Source organism: Procambarus clarkii, chromosome 68, assembly GCF_040958095.1.
Source record: "Procambarus clarkii isolate CNS0578487 chromosome 68, FALCON_Pclarkii_2.0, whole genome shotgun sequence".
NCBI classification, from domain to species: domain Eukaryota; kingdom Metazoa; phylum Arthropoda; class Malacostraca; order Decapoda; family Cambaridae; genus Procambarus; species Procambarus clarkii.
The window spans coordinates 14,996,170-15,016,315 of NC_091217.1; the positions used below are offsets into that span (position 1 = coordinate 14,996,170).

The 20,146-nt window shown below is 43.9% G+C and overlaps 1 protein-coding gene across 1 annotated transcript in view; it reads right to left on the bottom strand.

Moving 5' to 3' along the window:
- Positions 1-20,146, bottom strand: part of LOC123774736 (murinoglobulin-2) — a 308,702-nt gene that overhangs the window by 103,620 nt on the left and 184,936 nt on the right. Inside the window, 2 exon segments of the mRNA XM_045769279.2 lie at positions 15,147-15,375; positions 15,622-15,865. Coding sequence (XP_045625235.2) covers positions 15,147-15,375; positions 15,622-15,865 — 473 coding nt within the window.

The following is a 20,146-nucleotide window of genomic DNA, read 5'->3' on the forward strand; positions in this document are numbered from 1 at the left end:
GGGAATGACGCGTGTGGAGGATATGTCCTCCCGCATCTCGTGAAAGGCGAAGAGTACCCAGAACAACACGAGGAGACAGGCGAAGATTTGAACGTCTGTGGGGACGAGAAGGGAATCGCACCGGTGGCGATCCCAGTTTGTACTGAGACACCGAGACAACGCGAAGAACCAGGAGGTTGTGGATCTGATGGGGCTGAGGAGTCGATTGACAGCCTGGGAACAGATCACCTCTGCGTAGGACCCAGAGAACGAGTGGAGGGCGAGAGTAGCCCGAATGGTGAGTTGCAGGTGACACTCGCCAGTTCTCTAGGGGTAAACCGCGCTCGTCTCGGAGAGTTACAACAGGAGGGGTTCCCCGAATTGGTTAGTAAGGCCGAAGGAGGACGTGTGGGTCCTGAGAAGGCTTACTTTCCATTTATCTATATTATATATGCCGTGCTATCTATGATGAGGGAACGATGGACGCCAGGAGCAACCGTGGGAACGGTGAATAAATATGTCCAGAAGTTCAGAGAACGTCTCACTCGAGCGAAGAAACTGGCTAGGAAGCTCCTGAAGAAGGCGCAACGTAAGATGTCGAAGTGGTACGACAGGAGAGCTGCGCAGAGGAATTTTCAGGCCGGATCCAAAGTATTGGTTGTGCTGCCAGGTAGAGGTAGAGTGACCAGGTCGCGGTTCAAGAGACCATACCGAGTGCTGCGACGGTTGGGTCCAGTGTCGTACGAGATTGGGAAGCCGGATGGACCCCGGAAGAAACAGGTGTGTCCCGCAGACCGCCTAAGACCTTTCTTCACTGTAGAAGGAAGAGCCGCCAAGCAGGACGGAACGAATACCCGAGAAACCCAGCGGAAGACGGGTCTGAGTGTACCGAGGGACCGAGAACTTCCGGAGGAGGAAAGTAAGTGGTCCAGGGCGGACGGCACCAGTCTCACCCGCACTGAGAGTCTGACAAGGATCAAGGTCAAGCCCATCAAGGGGAAGGACGACGTAGTAGCGGACGCCCTATCCCGCATACACTAACGAGACATGACTCTTATTTTAAGGGGAGGGGTATGTGACGGAGTTCCCCCCCCCTTGTAATTCTCCCACGCCTGCAGTAAGAGTCATGTCTACGTTTCCCAAGCGTTCTCTACGTTGCAGGCTACAATTTGATATATGGGAGAGAGTGAAGTGTTCTCGGAGAGCCGAGAAATTTGTGAAATAGTAATGTTTTGGCCTGTGGTTTAGGCCCTTTAGGGAGCCAAGATGGCGCTTACCTCTCTGATCTCCCGCCAAAACCGTGTGACGTCAGTGGCACCGGATTGGTCACCGACAGCAGTGTGGCACCGGGAGCCAATGAAAACCTCCCATAGTAAAAGTGACGTCACGAAGGAAGGGGGTCCGGCCAGCGCGCCGGGCTGGCGCCAGCAGTCAGATACGACACGTCATAGAGGTCGGACGTGCGACGAGTGGTCCTGTCTGTCGGACAGCTGTTTCCCACTACCGTGGATTTACGCGTCACCGGAAGTCCGCCAGTACTCTGAGAAGTCTTCCCTAGTTCATGTGTTGAACCAGAAGAGGGAATCGACGGTTATTTGAGCAACAAGTGCTCCAGTCAGGTACTGTGCCAGTAGCAGTGAAGCCGTGCAGTGACGTACGTGACGTCTGTGGCAATTCACCAGTTCGTGACAGCGTAGTGGCTGACAGAGCCACTGGGTAGCTGAGGAAGAGAGGAATATTTGGGGATACCGAACGACTGTAGCTGAGACGTAGGCGACAGCCATTGCTGGGAGAAGACGACGGCCAGGAGACCGACTCCAACCTTCAAGAAGTCAAGGAGGAGGACGGACCTGCAGTGAGGAGGCACGGAGACGACGCGCTAAACGGTGGGACGACGAGAGGCTCTGGTAGGACACGACGACGTGTAGTGTGGGGGCGTTCCCGACACGAGGACCAGGAGCTACATCTCGACTCTCATCGGAGGATAGGGTGAAGTAGGTGGTTCTAGTTCCCTCCCCATTCCCCTTTAGTTAGCTGTGTTATTTGGCTATATTATCTAGCCCGAAGATTTTATATGTCGTGAGCAAGTCTCACCTATGTCACGGTAAAGCACCAGTGTGCTAGACAGTACTATCAAGAGTACTTGTAATATTCATGTTGATTATTGGTGTGTACAGGCACCAGGAACCAGTGATAAATTTACTGTGTTGTGTATATCTTTCTATAGATTTTGATATGAACATATAGTGGTGAATTATATATAATATTATGCCAGTATTTGGAGGTTAGGCTATGTGCCCAGAAACTATTTATTTTCCATGTATTGATGATTGATTTATATACCATATATATGTCTATGTCCATTCAGTGAATAATCATTTGTGAGTACAGTGAATCATTGCGTTATCGCCCACGAGAGAAAGTACTGAAAACTCCCGTGTTAATATTTCATTATATATTGTTGGATAAATAACAGTGTAAGACCATTACAGTGAATCATTGTAGAATTGATTGTAGAAAAGACGGTTTGAGCCTGAGTACAGTGTAACTAAGTAATTCGGTTTATTTGTGCCAATATAGAGTGTGCGAGTTTCTAGTAATATTGGAGAATTTAAAGAAACCGCGCGCGTGAATCTAGCAAACAAGCAAATTTCGCGCGGAGTGACCATTGCGATCAGCTGTTCTTGACACTTGATGAGGAGGGGAGAGTGTTGCCCTCTAGCGGTCGCATAATATCCGTGGGAATTACCGGCCGAGTCAGGATCAGTTGATTTATCGATTATTGTGTGGCCTTGTGACATCTTTCATACATTTTAAGTAAAATACAAAACTATCTTAGTGTTTTTATCATCCCCTCCATTGATCTTGTGGCTATATGATACTGGTAAACATAGAGTGATAACAACAAGTACCTGCCTGATTCCTGATCTTTGAGTGTGACCTTGCCAAGGCTACCACTGAATACACCAGTCCACTGATGGTGTTATTGGCCACCTTAAACACCAATTGGCGACTTTGTGATTAACCGTAGAGCCCTATTGTTGGGGAGGGCACACGACGGTCGATGTGATCGAGTCGTGTTCTCACTCTTTCTTAATAAGAGGCCGTTAAGATTGACTGGGAGACTCTCCTGGCGTGCAGTGGCGCCGTGAGGATCGAGGGAAGACCCGCAGGGCTACGGTGAGTTACCTTGAGCATAACTATTGCTCACCCCAGACTAGAGAGAAGAGAGGTGAAACCCCCAACAATATATATATATATATATATATATATATATATATATATATATATATATATATATATATATATATATATATATATATATATATATATATACATATATATACATATATATACATATATACACACACACACACACACATATATATATAAGTATATTTTGGTAGCAGTCTTTTTTGTAAACAAATGTTGTTGAATATGACTGAAAAGGTTAGATTAATAATTCTAACACGAATTTTCTCAATATTTCTAAGTTTTTCTTCACTGACGGTGGTAATGGAAATATCAATTCTGATCATTTAAACGATCATTGGTGCTGTGGTCACGGTACTGAGTACGTTTAGGGGTAACCCTGGACGGCATGGGTTCGAATCCTGGCAGGGTCAAAGAGTTCATAGTGATCTATGGCTTGCGCGTTCATGCAGCTTTCTCACACACATATATAAATATAACTGAAAAATTACACCCCAGAAGTGATTCGAACCCAGACAGCCAAGAGCACTATGCAACTGGCGTACCTGGTATCTAAACCACTTGACCAACTGTGACTGTACAAAAGACATTGGTAGCCAAGGCTATATCCCTAACGTCCCAATGGCATTTGGTGGTAAGCTGATGTACCAGTTTACCAGAAGCAATATGGATTGCTTCAAGAATTTGTAATCTTCTTCTTGAAGCAATAAATATAAAATAAAACAACCTACTATAAATACCCAAATTACGGAACTATTAACTCAACCCACCATGAGAGTAAGAACAAGACCGGAACATGAAGATGCCAACATAGAAGACATTACTCAACATACTAAGCCTACTACACTTGATTAATCTTTGTATTGGCTTCGTCCCCTATTTTCACCCTTTTTCTTTTTTTCTTTTATGCCTTACCTTTTCCTTTACTCTTGTTCCATTTGTATTAATCTACTTGTCTTCACTTGACTCCTTACTGGTATAAATCTAACATGCCTTGTATTTTTGTATCACTTAAGAATTAACCATGTAGGTTCGAAACGTGTAAATTGAACGGGGGAATTGCCCAGCTGCTGGAAAAAGATAAATGTGATGCCAATCTACAAGAAAGGAGATAGAGAAGAGGCACTTAATAACTGACCTGTGTCGCTCACAAGCATCCCTTGCAAATTACTTGAAAGAATTATAAGGTTAAAACTAGTTGCACTCCTAGAAAGAATTAGGTTTGTAAGTAAACATGAACACAGCTCTAGAGCAGAGAAATCATGCCTGACGATCCTCCTGCAGTTTTATGATAAGGTAACGAAAATAAGGCAAGGCAGAGAAGGAAGGGCAGCTTGCATATTTCCGGACTGCCAAAAAGCCTATGTTACAGTACCAGACAGAAGGCTACTAGACAAACTTGAGAGGCAGGCGGGAGTAGACGGAGTCGCACTATCATGGGTAAGGAATTACCTGATAGATAGGTGTTAGAGAGTGACAGTGAGGGATGAGGAGTCCGACTGGCGTAAAGTAACAAGCGGGCTGCCTCAAGGATCGGTGATGGGTCATATACTATTCCTCATTTATGTAAATGATTTGACTGTAGGAGTTGAGTCTTTTATGTCCATGATTGCAGATGATGCAAAACTAATGAGGGTTGAGACAGATGAGATTTGAAAGATTCACCATGATGACTTGAACAGGTTGCAGAGATTGTCTGATAAATGGCTGCAAAAGTTCAACTCTATCGAGTGAAAAGGTGGTGGAAATGGGAGCAGGAGTCAGGAGACCGAAAGGCAAATATACGATGAAGGTAAACTACCTCCCTATAACGTCTAGAGAAAAAGACCTGAGAGTGGACATAACACCAAATCTAACTCCAGAGGTATATATAAATAGAATAACGTCAGCCGCATACTCTACTCTGGCAAAATTAAGAACATCCTTCAGAAACTTGAATAAGGAGGGTTTTAGATCACTGTATACTGCCTATGTGAGGCCAGTCTTAGAGTATGCCGCCCTATCGTGGAGCCCCCATCTTAAAAAAAAAAAAAACATAAGGAAGCTTGACAAGGTTCAAAGGTTTGCAACAAGACTCGTCCCAGAGCTGCGAGGGATGAGGTACGAAGACAGACTGAAGGAACCAGTGGTTGTCTAATGCAATGACTCCCTATTATACCTGCTTTTAAAATTACGAATGGAGTTAGCCTCAACAATTTGCTCCTTTATTTCATTCCAATTACTCTCTACCCTTACTCAAAAGAAAACTTTCTAACATCTCTATGACACATCTGAGTCTCAAGCTTCCATCTGTGCCCCCTTGTTGTATTTGTATTCATTATTAACATATCATCTTTTTCCACCCTGTCTGCAACAAGTCTGTCCAATAAAATTCGTTTAGGAATTTTCTAAGTTCCCCATAGTGCAAGAACTGGGGAACACACTCTCTTCTCTTCAAATCCACCCTATCAATCTCTCTAAGTATTTTATATATCTCTATCATGTCCCCCTCTCCCTCCTTCTTTCTAGCATAGTCAGGTTAAATTCCTTCAGTCTCTCTTCACACCTCATCTCCGGGACTCTGGGACAAGTCTCGTTCTTGTCTGCACCTTTCTGCTTCTTCTGCACCTTTCAAGCTTCCATATGCGTTTTTTAGATGGGTGATCCACGATGGGGCGGCATAATCTAAAAGCTGGCCTTACATAGGCGGTATATTTTATCTAAAAGCCTGTGTAAGTGCATGTGTGTTTGTATGTAAGTGAGTGTGTGTTTACGTGTATGTGTTTGTGCATGAGTGTGTTTTGTGTGTGTACTCACCTAGCTGTGCTCATCTAGTTCGTACTCACTTAGTTTGTGTAGGAAGTTTGCCTCGACAATATCACTGCCTAATGCATTCCATTGTTAACTGCCCTGACGCAGAACAAATTCTTTCTAATGACTCTGTGGCTCATTTGGGTACTAAATTTCCACCTGTGTCCCTGTGGTTGTTCTGTCCATGCTAAATAGTTTTTCTTTGTCCACCCTGTCAATTCATCTGAGAATATTATCGGTGGTGATCATGTCTTCCCCATTATTCATTCTATCTTTCTGGGTCGTTAGGATTAATTCCCATATCCTTTCCTCGTAACTCATATATCTCAGTTCAGGGACTACTCTGGTGGCATTCCTCTGAATATTCTCTCACTGTGTCTTGTATTTAACTAGGTATGGACTCCAGGCTGGAACTGAACACTCCAGGATTTGTCTGTCACTTGTAGTATACAAGGGTCTGAAAGATTCCTTACACAAGTTTCTAAACACAGCTCTTATTTTGGTCAATTTAGCATATGCCGCTGATGATAACCTTTTGATGTAGGCTTTTGGGAACCGGTTCGGTGTGATATCAACCAATATGTGTTAGTGTTAGAGTGTGTTTGATTATGTGTGTGTTTGTGTATGTGTATGTTTGTGTGTTTGTGAGTGTGTTTCTGTGTGTACTCACCTATTTGTGCTGCAGGATCGAGCTCGAGCTCTTGGAACCCATTTTCTAGCCGTTGATTGTCTAATGCAATGACTCCTGACCTAATTCCATATCATACCTGATTTTAAAATTCTGAATGGAGTTTGTCTCTACAACCTGCTCCTTTTGGTCATTCCATTTGCTCACTACCCTTAAGCTAAATGAAAACTTTCTAACATCTCCGTATTACATCTGAGTCTCAAGTTTCCATCCGTGCAATTTGTTATGTTGATCTTCATTGTAAACAATTCCTGTTTCCACCCTGTCAATCCCTTTAAGTATTGTATACGTGTGTATCATGTCCCCTTTCTCTCTCCTTTTTTCTAACGTCGTCAGGTTTAGTTCCTTTAGTCTCTCTTCATACCTCATCCCTCCCAGCTCTGGGACGAGTCTCGTTTCAAACTTCTGCACCTTTTCGAGCTTCCTTATGTGTGTTTTTTAAGATGAGGGCTCCAAGATGGGACGGCATACCCTAAGACTGGCCTCACATCGCCGGTATACAGTGATCTAAAAGCCTAATTTATAGGAAGTTTTGTTTTTATTTGTGAGTGAGTGCTTGTGTATTAGTGTGTGAGTACTCACCTAATTGTACTCACCAAGTTGTGCTTGCGGGGGTTGAGCTTTGTCTCTTTGGTCCCGCCTCTCAACTGTCAATCAACTGATGTACAGATTCCTAAGCCTACTGGGCTCTATCATATCTACTTTTGAAACTGTGTATGGAGTCAGCCTCCACATCACTTCCTAGTGCATTTCATTTATTAACTTCACTGACACTGAAAAAATTCTTTCTAACATCTCTGCCTCATCTGGGTACTAAGTTTCCACCTGTGTCCCCTCGTTCGTGTCCCACCCGTGTTGAAGAGTTTGTCTTTGTCCACCCTGTCATTTCCCCTGAAAATTTGGTAGGTGGTTATCATGTCTCCCCTTACTCTTCTGTTTTCCAGGGACGTAAGGTTCAGCTCCTTTAGCCTTTCCTCGTAGCTCATACCTCTCAGTTCCGGGACGAGCCTGGTTGCATACCGCTGAATCTTTTCTAACTTTGTTTTGTGTTTAACTAGGTATGAACTCCAGGCTGGAGCTGCGTATTCCCGTATTGGTCTGACATAAGTGGAATACAGGGTCCTGAACGATTCCTTACACAAGTTTCTAAATCAGTTCTTATGTTGGCCAGTCTAGCATATGCCGCTGATGATATCCTTTTGATGTGGGCCTCTGGGGACAGGTTCGGTGTGATATCAACCCCCAGATCTTTCTCTCTATTTGACTCTTGCAGGATTTCACCTCCCGGATGGTACCTTGTGTTCAGCCTCCTGCTCCTTTCGCCTAATTTCATTACCTTACACTTTCCTGAGTTGAACTTTAGCAGCCATTTTCTAGACCATTTCTCCAGTTTGTTCAGGTCATCCTGTAGTCTCTGTCTATCTTCATGCGTGAGTGAGCGTGTGTGCTTGAGTGTATTCACCTATTTGTGCTTGCGGGGGTTGAGCCTTGGCTCTTTGGTCCCGCCTCTCAACTGTCAATCAACTGGTGTACAGATTCCTAAGCCTACTGGGATTTATCATATCTACATTTGAAACTGTGTATGGAGTCAGCCTCCACCACATCACTGCCTAATGCATTCCGTCCGTTAACTACTCTGACATTGAAAAATTTCATTCTAACGTCCCTGTGGCTCATATGGGTACTCAGTTTCCACCTGTGTCCCCTTGTTCTCGTACCACCAGTGTTGAATAGTTTATCCTTGTTTACCCGGTCGATTCCCCTGAGGATTTTGTAGGTTGTGATCATGTCTCCCCTTACTCTTCTGTCTTCCAGTGTCGTGAGGTGCATTTCTCGCAGCCTTTCCTCGTAACTCATGCCTCTCAGTTCTGGGACCAGTCTAGTGGCATACCTATGAACTTTTTCCAGCTTCGTCTTGTACTTGACAATGGTACGGGACTCCATGCTGGGGCCACATACTCCAGGATTGGTCTTACATTTGTGGTATACAAGATTCTGAATGATTCCTTACACAGGTTCCTGAAGGCTGTTCTGATGTTAGCCAGCCTCGCATATGCCACAGACTGTTATTCTTTTTATGTGGGCTTCAGGAGACAGGTTTGGTGTGATATCAACTCCTAGATCTTTCTCTCTGTCCGTTTCATGAAGTACTTCAACTCCTATTCTGTATCCTGTGTCTGGCCTCCCGTTGCCTAGTTTCATTACTTTGCATTTACTCGGGTTGAGCTTCAACAGCCATTTGTTGGACCATTCACTCAGCCTGTCTAGGTCATCTTGTAGCCTCCTACTATCATCCTCTATTTCAATCCTCCTCATAATTTTTGCATCATCAGCAAACATTGAGAGAAACGAGTCTATACCCTCTGGGATCTCATTAACATATATCAGAAACAGTATGGGTCCAAGGACTGACCCCTGCGAAACTCCACTTGTAACGTCTCGCCAATCTGAGACCTCACCCCTCACACTGACTCGTTGACTCCTGTTGCTTAGGTACTCCTTTATCCAATGGAGTACCTTCCCTTTCACTCCAAGCCTGCATCTCCAGCTTTTTCACAAGCCTCTTGTGTAGGTACTTGTATCAAAGGCTTTCTGGCAATCCAAAAATATGCAGTCTGCCCACCCTTCTCTTTCTTGCCTGATTTTCGTTGTCTGGTTGTAGAATTCAAGTAACCCTGTGAGGCAGGACTTGCCATCCCTGAACCCCATGTTGATACTGTGTTACAAAGTTCTTTCGCTCCAGATGTTCCACTAGCTTTCTTCGCACAATCTTCTCCATCAGCTTGCATGGTATGCAGGTTAGGGACACTGGCCTGTAGTTCAGTGCATCCTGTCTATCCCCTTTCTTGTATATCGGGACTACGTTAGCTGCTTTCCAAATTTCTGGCAGTTCCCTGTTGCCAGTGATTTGTTATACACTGTAGAGAGTGGCAGGCACAGTTCTTCTGCTCCTTCCTTTAGTATCCAAGTGTGTATGTGCATGAGTGTGTGTATGTTTGTGTGTGGTGTTGTGGGGTGTGTATAGCTGGCTGTCACAGGATGTCTGTAGTCAGTGATCATTGGTTTCATTTGATAAACAAAAACTGATTTTGGCTTATCTCTTTCATTAAATTTATAATGTTCTTTTTGCTTAAAATTATAAAAATGAGGAATCAAGGAAAAAATAATGAACAGTATTAATGTTTAAAATAACTACACATAATATTTTCTTGATACTTAATCTTGCAAAAAGGAGGTTAATACCGGCAAGAAACGTTCAGATGAAACACGTCAGCTGCCATCTGGTGATTTGTGTTTCATTGTATCTTCAATATTTCAAATGTCTCTGTGTTTATCTGTTTCTCCGTCTTTGTGTCGGCGTCTCTCTTTGTCTCTGTATGTCTCTCTCTGTCTCTTTTTGTCTCTGTCTGTCTGTCTGTCTCTGTGTCTTTGATTTTTCTGTCTGTCTTCCTTTTTGTCTGTCTCCTTCAGTTACTCCTGTCTCTCTAGTCTTTGGTAGTCTCTAATGGTAGTCTTTGTTTGTGTCTCCCGGTCTGTCAGTCTCTCTGTTTCGGTCATTCTATCTGTCTCTCACACTCTTCGTATGTGTGTATGTTTCTCTCCCTATCTGTTTCTCTGGATGTCTCTCTGTCTATGTCTCTCTCTGTCTATCTCCCTTTTGTGAGGGGATGGGTTTGCACCAGCTAACTTCCACTGGTTTTACATGCCTGTGGTGGCCGGTGCACTTAGCAAGTGCACCGGCCTAAGTTTGTTAACACGTACACGAACCATCTTGTGTGTGGGCTCATGTGAGAGCCCCAGTCATCAGCATTCCAAATATGATACCATGGCCGTGGTAGCACGTTTATGGACAGAGATAGAGCGAACAGCATCTTTTTATTGTGAAGAGCGAGATGACTGAGGATTTTGCGTGTGAGACGTGAGGCTTGGGAGCACGAGGGTAGTCCACCCGCCAGCCACCTGACTCGTCGCCATGGCAACGCCACCAGCCATATTGGACGGCCCTCTTGGAGTCCCCTGCAGGCCTAATAGCCCATCTCTGATTGGTTGAGAGGGGTAGACCGCTGTGTGCCTCCCTCTGATAGGTTCTTTTGAGGAGGACCCGGGTAGGAGCCGGCATCTCACCAAGACACCATCATTCTGAACCCAGCTGCCACCTTGTCCTGACGCTTGCATTGCTCAATTCGGCCAAATTGAGTAAAGACGACGTCGTGGCGGCTGACTACTCCACAAGCTCCACCTCCACCTCAACTACGACGTCCTCTGCCCAGAATCCAGTGCCCATCGTGTTTCGAGGGGGAGAAAGATAGGGAGTGTAGAGAGTAGAAAAATCGTAGGAGTAAGTAATGTTCATACGAGCAGAAACAGACTCGTAGGTCCCCACCCGTGATAAATATAGACGTTCTGAATCCTGCTAGTGCTCTGTAGCAGTCGAGGAAACGGGGAAATTCGTGCCCGTGGTCAGGGCAGTTTTCCCATAGAAATTTCGAGTCATAGTGTTTGGCGCCAAATTTTTGTGGAGCGCCACGCTTGCCCAGGGGTGGTGCTGAGGCTACCACCCGCAGCCTAGCCACCCGCCACCTGACCATCGGCCACCTAGCCGCTCCGCCACCTAGCTACTGTGACCAACCACCTACAAACAAGGGACCTGTGTAGGGTGGGACAGTTGGGGGTGTGGATGTAAGCCGTAAATAAGAGTAAGTACCTTGTGTGTGTTTGGTGATTTATATTCTCTAAGCCTGAATTCGAGATCAGGTGTTCCCCCAGCATTGTCACTAAGCACCTGTAGAGGTGAAGTGAAGTGCAGGCATGTGAGAATTTCACCTTTATTGACATTTGTTAGGCCAAAGGGACTTATAGTCTGGTGTAGGCAGACGTACATTGTGTGTGTGTGTGTGTGTGTGTGTGTGTGTGTGTGTGTGTGTGTGGGCACACACGGGAACAAAGTTTACATTGATTGGCCAAGGACTGTGAGGGATGTCCAAATAATATTTATATTCCACTCTGGTAGAATTTATGGTAATTCGTGAATGTTATCTTGTTCGATGTAGAATAATCTTTTGCAGGTGTGGAAGTCCGGTACCGGTTATCTAAGTGAACAGGTAAAGAGTGTGTAACATCGGGGATTCCTGGCATTTGATTATTGTGGAGTACTCCCAGAGTGTGGTTATTTCTTGTGTTATTTTCCCAGGGCCGTGACAAGTGTGATATTATATACATGTTGTGTGGCTGACGTGTTAACGTAAATTTGGTAGAATTGTGGTGAGTGACGAGGCTGTCTGGAAGTTTCAGCCGACCGCTCTGTCGAGTCTAAAGTGAATTCTCGGGGGTAATTATCGATCTGTGGGATCGCTAATCACTCACCCCAAGATGATTTAAGGAGTGTGTGACCTCCTTAGTGTTCTTATTAACGTTTTGATAGCTTTAGGCTACAGGTATCAGCAGGTACATAAATATATATAATCGTAGTGTCACGACGCCCAGTGTGTTATTTACTGTGGTTATTGCAACGTGTGGGCCCGTGTTCTAAGAGGTAATTAGAGCACTGTTGGTGATTGGAACAGGACAGTAAAGTATTGAGCTGTGTTCTAATATATTGGAAATTAGTGCCCTTGCCGTGTGTTATTGCAAAGGGGGTTGTAATTGTGGGTGATTGTTGCTAGTGTTGATCAATCACCATGTGGGTTATTGCAATCAGTGAATCATTGAGGGGGCCGTGCTCTAGTGGGTCAAAGCACTGAGCGTTATTTACTGGTGTTCTGCAGTATTGTCATTGCAATCGGATTGCATAGCAAATCACTGTAATTTGTTATTGTGATTTATAATTTTCGTGGGTGAAACTCTGGCATCGAGTCGAGTACTTGGTGTTAGTTATATATTCCTGTTTATCTGGTAGGACATCGATGTCCAGTATTCAGTGAGGTGATTGCAAGGCAATTAACGTAACGTAACCAAGGGAACACCCATTGCTTATAGAGAATTTGTTCTTTAACAATTTGAGTAACGTAAGATGCGTTTGGGTTAATAATTTTTCTAGGAACAGCTGTGTTAGTCTCTCAGGTAGCCTAGCAAGCTAGACAAGAATTGTAGAATTTCCGGGGAAGGCTGAATCTTACTATTTTACTTGTCTGTAGCAATTATCGGTCAGGGGCAGGTAATTAACGGGTTCCAGGAAGTCAAAGTAATTACCTTCGATTCGAGTTGATCGACTCACACGAAGGCTCCATTGTTCTATTAACGTAACGTCGGTTATTGATCTGTCAGAGGACAGGTAACTTGATTGACTCGTGGGAAGAGTAACGTCAGTGTAAAATAACATAAACGTGGTGATTAATTATCGTTATTAGCCATCTGAATTGGTCTGAGTATGGAAGGCACAGACGGAATTCATACCTTAATGTAAATTGCTGAGGCAGTGTGAAAGGTTACTTATTTGTATTAATTAATTATTGATCTTCGGGGTAGTAATAAATTGCTCAAGGGTAATCACGAGTGTTTATCGTTCTCTTAGTACTTTGGACATTTTAATTGGAGTTAACTATCGTTGGGGATAGTAACTGATAACGTAACTTGTGCAGAGATTAATCAGCTGTTTGGAAGTATATAGGGATTAATGGAGATTATTCACAGAATGTTCAATGGGTAGAGTGTTTGTGTAATTTCTTAGTTACTAGTGACAGTTGTACAGTTTGATTTGTCTGTGAGAAAGCAAGATTAAGTTAACGTAAATGTTACATTGATATTAACGTAATCAATTTGTTATTGATTGTTGTTCGTCCGAGGGACGGAGTGTTAACGCAAAGATTTCAATGAGGAGAGTTGCTGGAGTTGCCAGTAACCCCACTAATCATGGTCATGTCATTGGTAGGCTACTAATTTGATTGCATTGCAACCGCAATTGCAGATGTAGGCTGCAAGAAGCGTAGGAAACAGATAGGAGGTTATTGGAGGCGTGTCTCCTAGCCTACTGTGTCATTGTTGCAATTGTGATTATAGATTAGGATGTCTTGCTTGCTTGATTGATTCCTCTGTGTTCACACCGTATGTTTGAGTGTGAACTCAAACATACTCATTATGCAGTCTTCGGGGCTGGTGTCCAGCTGTCAGTGAAAGTGTCACAGGAAGAAATTCGAGTAACGTCATGAATAAAATTGTATTGTTATGTTGAACATTTGAATAAATTGTATTGTTATGTTGAACATTGTCTTTTCGTTACATCCCACACATTTTTATTGTGATACTCTTGTTCTGCCACACTCTGTTATTAAATTGAGACTGACTCGTGAGTTTACGGCTTAATTCATAGCACTACACAACAAGAAATTTTGTTGTGAGAGCCCAGGAGCTACTCGTTATATTCGCTCCGGCGAATGGCGAAGGTCAACGGCCTAAGTGGAGAGGATTTCCACTTTTTGAGGTCTCGGCGTTTGCTCGAGCCTAGTCAATTGTTCTTATATGGTTCCAGAGTGAGGAATGAGATGCTTACTATACTTGGTATGTTAGCTAAGCAAATCCTTCCTCAGGCGATACATCCAGACTTTCATGTAAAGTCGACGGATGTATATAGGAATATCACGACAGGAATAAGGTTAAAGGAGTTAAGGATTTTTTTTTTAGAAATTATCCAAAGTTCAAATACTATTTTAAAAATTCCATATCCAAACTCTCACACCTTTCTCTCTCCCTTTCTGTCTCCTTCCCGACTCTCTGTCTGTCTGTCTGTCCATCTCTGTACGTGTTTCTCTTTGTCCCTGTTTGAATATCTCTCTCTCTCTCTCTCTCTCTCTCTCTCTCTCTCTCTCTCTCTCTCTCTCTCTCTCTCTCTCTCTCTCTCTCTCTCTCTCTTTCTCTTTCTCTCTCTCTTATTCACTGATGAATAATAATGAATTATTCTCAATTCAATAAATATTATTATCCATTTTTTTACCTTTCTGTACCACATTTAAATGTTTGTTATTTGATATTTGCATGTTAAGTAACAGCATAATAATTAAATAGTAAGCATGAATGTTTTAAATGTTTGCTTTAGAATGTCATATCATATCATGAAAAAAATTCTTAAAACGTTATGGCCCCATTTTGAAAAACTCTTAAAAAAAGTTCTCAAAATCACATTTTAAAGGGTAATTTAAAATGCGATGAAAACGTAGAAGTAAAAATATTTGGTGGGTAGTGGCAGGTTAAAGGAGACTTACTGTCACTGGTTAGCCAAGGCAGATTTCCTGGCACTAACCAGCTGAGGAAGATTTAAGTGCACTGTCCGGCCAAGGCAAGATTTATAGTCACTAGCCAGTGCAGACAGACTTACGAACACTGGCCACCCAAGGCAGAATTACTGCGACTGGCCGGCCAAGGCAGACTTACAAGCACTGGCCGGCTGAGGCAAACTTACGAGCACTGACTGGCCGAGGCAGACTTACGAGCACTGGCTGGCCGAGGCAAACTAACAGGTAATAGTTGGCTGAGGCAGACTTACAGGTAATGGTTGGGCGAGATAGTTGAAGACAGACATCTTGACGGGGAGGATCTCTTCACGTTTGACAGTCGGGGGAAGGGTGAGGTCGACGAAGAAGGGGGTGAAAGTGGTGATTAACTCCCTCTGTGAAAGTCCCAGACCCTTCTGTGGGTGGGTACACACGGCCTTGCCCACCCACTGTGTTATGGTATCCGGCAGAGTCAGGTTCTGGCTGCTCACCCCTGAGGACCTGACAACAACCCACATCATGTGGGCAGGGACTGAGGACATCCATAGCATCTCACTTCACATAAATAGGGATATTATAAAGTACAAATTGAAATACTACATGAAATTAAGTGGAGAAAAGTTTGTTCTGAAGTCGAGTGAATATTAATATTAAGAAAAGCCAACTCACTGTTTCCCATACAAGGTGACTATTCACTGACTATTAAGCAAGACTAATTAACTTAGGAACATAAAATGTGTATCTTACGGGAGTAGGACGATATTCCAGAGCCAGGTCTCTGGGAAGTTGATCCTTGGGGAATCTGCTGATTGTTCACTGTCCGTGTTAAAACTGGCCTCAGTGGCCGACGGAGTAGTGGTGGGTTGGGGCCGGCTGGTGGCCAGACTTGCGGTGGGTCCGCGGAAGCCCGTGGATAGAGTTGTGGTGGGTCTAAAAAACAAAATGGGCGGAAAAGAAGGAAGAGGTTCCGGAGGAGTGAAATGGTGATGCACTGAAAGGAAAAGACACTGTTGTATTCATAGGTAAACATATGTTTAAAGTTTACAGTTAAACAATATTATGTTAGGAAAGACTTCTCAGATGATACTTTGCCTGTAAGGTAATTATTAGGGTTTTAATACAGGTGAAAAGTTGCTCTTACTTATGTTGACTCTCACTCCGGTGTTTTGCCTCAATGGTGCCAGCACATTGTGGCACCATTGTGGCACTCCAGCACCATTGAGGCACTCCAGCACCATTGTGGCACTCCAGCACCATTGTGGCACTCCAGCACCATTGTGGCACTCCAGCACCATTGTGGCACTCCAGCACCATTGTGGCACTCCAGCACCATTGAGGCACTCCAGCACCATTGAGGCACTCCAGCACCATTGTGGCACTCCAGCACCATTGAGGCACTCCAGCACCATTGTCCAGCACCATTGAGGCACTCCAGCACCATTGTGGCACTCCAGCACCATTGTGGCACTCCAGCACCATTGAGGCACTCCAGCACCATTGTGGCATCTCCAGCACCATTGAGGCACTCCAGCACCATTGTGGCACTCCAGCACCATTGAGGCACTCCAGCACCATTGTGGCACTCCAGCACCATTGTGGCACTCCAGCACCATTGTGGCATCTCCAGCACCATTGAGGCACTCCGGCACCATTGTGGCATCTCCAGCACCATTGTGGCACTCCAGCACCATTGTGGCACTCCAGCACCATTGTGGCACTCCAGCACCATTGTGGCATCTCCAGCCTTACTGGCTGGAGATATGTAAGTGTACATGTAAGTGTACATGTAAATATAAGTGTATATCTAATGTAGGTGTTCATATAATGTAAATGTTCGTATAATATAAGTGTAAATATAATATAAATGTATCTATAATGTTAGTGGATATTGCCATGATTCCGGGTAGCCTAGTTTAGGCTACCTCCTGTATAAAAGTTGGTCTCATTCGGCAGCCATCACATTGTTGTTTTCGTTCGTGCCGGTATATTTTAGTCATGTGAAATTAGGTTCGATAAGTGTAAATGTGTTTTGTAACGATGAAGAGTGGAGCCGGTCGGCCGAGCGGACAGCACGCTGGGCTTGTGATCCTGTGGTCCTGGGTTCGATATCAGGCGCCGGCGAGAAACAATGGGCAGAGTTTCTTTCACCCTATGTCCCTGTTACCTAGCAGTAAAATAGGTACCTGGGTGTTAGTCAGCTGTCACGGGCTGCTTCCTTGGGGTGGAGGCCTGGTCGAGGACCGGGCCGCGGGGACACTAAAAGTCCCGAAATCATCTCAAGATAACCTCAAGAAGGGTAATTATGTGGTGAGAAGGCCTCAGTGGGGCGAGGACACTTTCTCCTAAGACAGCAGCGACGCTAGAGTACTAGAAACTCAAAATACCAGATTGTCAGGGTTACTAAGACGTTGCTACATGTAGGAACCAATCAGCACGAAGCATGACAGCGACGTCTTGCAAGAAAAGTGCATAGATTGGCGGAGACAGGATTTTACGCCTGAAAGTCAAAGATGTTACACGTTTGCTAAGTGTCACTGCACCATGGCTGGACAGATTTCATCAACCTGTAGCTCATCAGTAGTGCCGAGCCAAGAAAAGATAAAGGCGGTATCTAGCAGTCAGCTTAGTAGCTGACCTTGTTGTAAGGACTTGAGGACTGGCAAGCTGTGTCGAACGTAAGATAGACCTGATGTGAGAGGTCTTTGCCAACAGGTAGGACGAACGTGTTTCAAGAGCTTAGTCCTGCAACAGTGAATGCCGGGCTAGTACATCAAGACGGTGGCAATGGTTCCCAGTGGAGTCGACGGATGCAGCCGTCTGCACACTGAAGAGGACTGAAGGCAGAGTAGAGTCAAGAAGGCATTGCAGAACTTATGAAACCTTAACAATTCTTCAGGTGCTGAGTGAGTGCATCACCAACTAGCCGGTATACCTAAGAGCTACACATGCTCTGACAATTTGGTATATAGGTACCCTGAAGGCGAGGATGGGATATGTAGCATCTTTAAGTGAACATTGACGGAAGGTAAGGGACTAGTGTAGCAGTCCCGGTCAACAAGAGACTGGCCCAATACTGAGAGTCAGTGTTATTTATGCAGCAGCTTAAGTCAGGTCAGAGGTTAAGGTCCTGGTTGGTAATGTGAGAACCGGCACTTCAGTGTAACAGTGGTGTTTATACAGCAGTGAGGCGGTTGTGGAAACCAGCCTGTATATTTAGTGTGGCAGAAACCTGGGGAAAGTGTTCAAAGTCATTTTGGTGCAAATCTCCAGAAGATTAAGGAGGAAGTTTTGTACCAAAATGGCCCCATTCACAACCCGTTGGAGAGACATGAATATACAGATACATTTACAATATATCTGCATATACATTATCTGTAAATGTGTATAAATACACATATACAATGTATGTATATACATATACATTGAAAAACTAAAGGACTCAAAAGCTCAAGGTGAGGAAGGAATCAAATCAAGAGTTATAAAGGAACTGACAGAAGAACTATGCTACCGCTGAAATTAAATTTTACAAAATCTCTGGACCAAGGGACAGTCTCCCTTTGAATGGAAATATGCAAATGTTACCCCTATTTTAAAATAAGGCAGAAAGAACTTACCGGCTGATCAGCTTGACATCAACAAGCTTATGGAGAGAATTCTCGGTGAGGGAATCTTTCCCCATCTTTCAGTGATTAATCTTTTACAATTGACACAACATGGGTTTGTTAAAAACAGATCCTGCCTTACAAACCTGCTCACATTTCCGGAAACGGTAACCAGCTGCTCAGACAAAGGCCTTCTGGTTGATGAAGCATACATGGATTTTGTTAGAGCCTTTGACAAGGTACCACATGAAAGCCTGGCAAATTAAGAACAGGATAATGGAATAAATGGGAAAATACTAGAATGAATAAAAAAATGGTTGAAACAACGAAAACAAAGGGTCGCACTAAATGGGAATGAATCTGAATGGAAAAATGTGGTAAGGGGGATTCCTCATGGGTCCATTTTGGGACCTTCCCTTTTTTTGTCATTTTCATTAATATCATAGATGGGAATATTACAAACCACATCATCAAATTTGCAGATGACTCAAAGATTTATGGTAAAGTGGGAAATTATAATGATATCGAAGCCTTACAATGAGATCTACATGAACTCAAATGACCAGAAGTTGCCAAATTCTTTTTAATATCGACAAATGTAAGACCCTGCATGTGGAGCACAACAACCCACGCCACAACTACCAAATCAATGTATTACATTACAGCAGATTGATGAGGAAAAGGACCTGGAAGTCAAAATCCACCACTCACTGAAAGTTGCACAACAGGTAGTCAGTCAGAAAAGCTAACCAAACCCTTGGAATAATCAAACGTACCTTTGACTTTAAGGGAAAGAAGGTAATGATTCAACTATATAAATCTCTGGTGTGCCCCCATTTGGATTACTGTATCCAAGCATGGAAGACCTCCTTTTCAAAAGGACATAGCTGCTCTGGAGATGGTGCAACACCGGGCAACAAAAGTCATTCCAGAGCTAAGTCATCTCTCGTATCAGGAACGCTTGAAGGTCACAGGGCTGACAACAGTGCAAATCAGGCATGACAGGGTGGATCTCATAGAAAATTTTAAAATACTGAGCTAGTTAGAGGATGTTGATCTTGACAATTTCTTCAAAAGGTTAGTTGTAACACAAACAAAACCCAAAGATTTCCAGATCACCAAACCCCAATGTAGGACTGAGAACAGGAAATGCTTTTTCACCCACATGGTTATGAGCCAATGGAATCGCCTACCTTCCGAAGCCCTAAATGCCAAAACAGTGTTAAGTTATAAAATTTACCTGGAAAAGATCTTGGAAAATGGGGGAACCTTCGATAACCCGCCGGTTTCCTGTCTTCGTCGAGGCCACTAGTGTTAGTGGCCCTCAGGTAAATCAGATGTCTTCTGATATGTGCGTATACATATTTCCCATGGCTACTCCGACCCCATGTTAATAGGGTAGCCATGCGGTCCCCCACCAGGAGTCCTCTTTGCTAACTTCTACATGGGAACTAACTCGTTCTGTGTTCGACAAACTATTGCATTAAACAATCCCTTCCACATCTGACAAATTCCTCCTGCCTCAGAAAAACTCCTTTCACGTCCATAAACTCCTCAGGAATCTGATAAACCATCCACCGCTGCTTAACTGCACCTTCCTTATTACCGGGTAGTATTGATTAAAATTTATGTTTTGTCTATGTTATTGTGATGTGTTGCTGAAGCCGTGC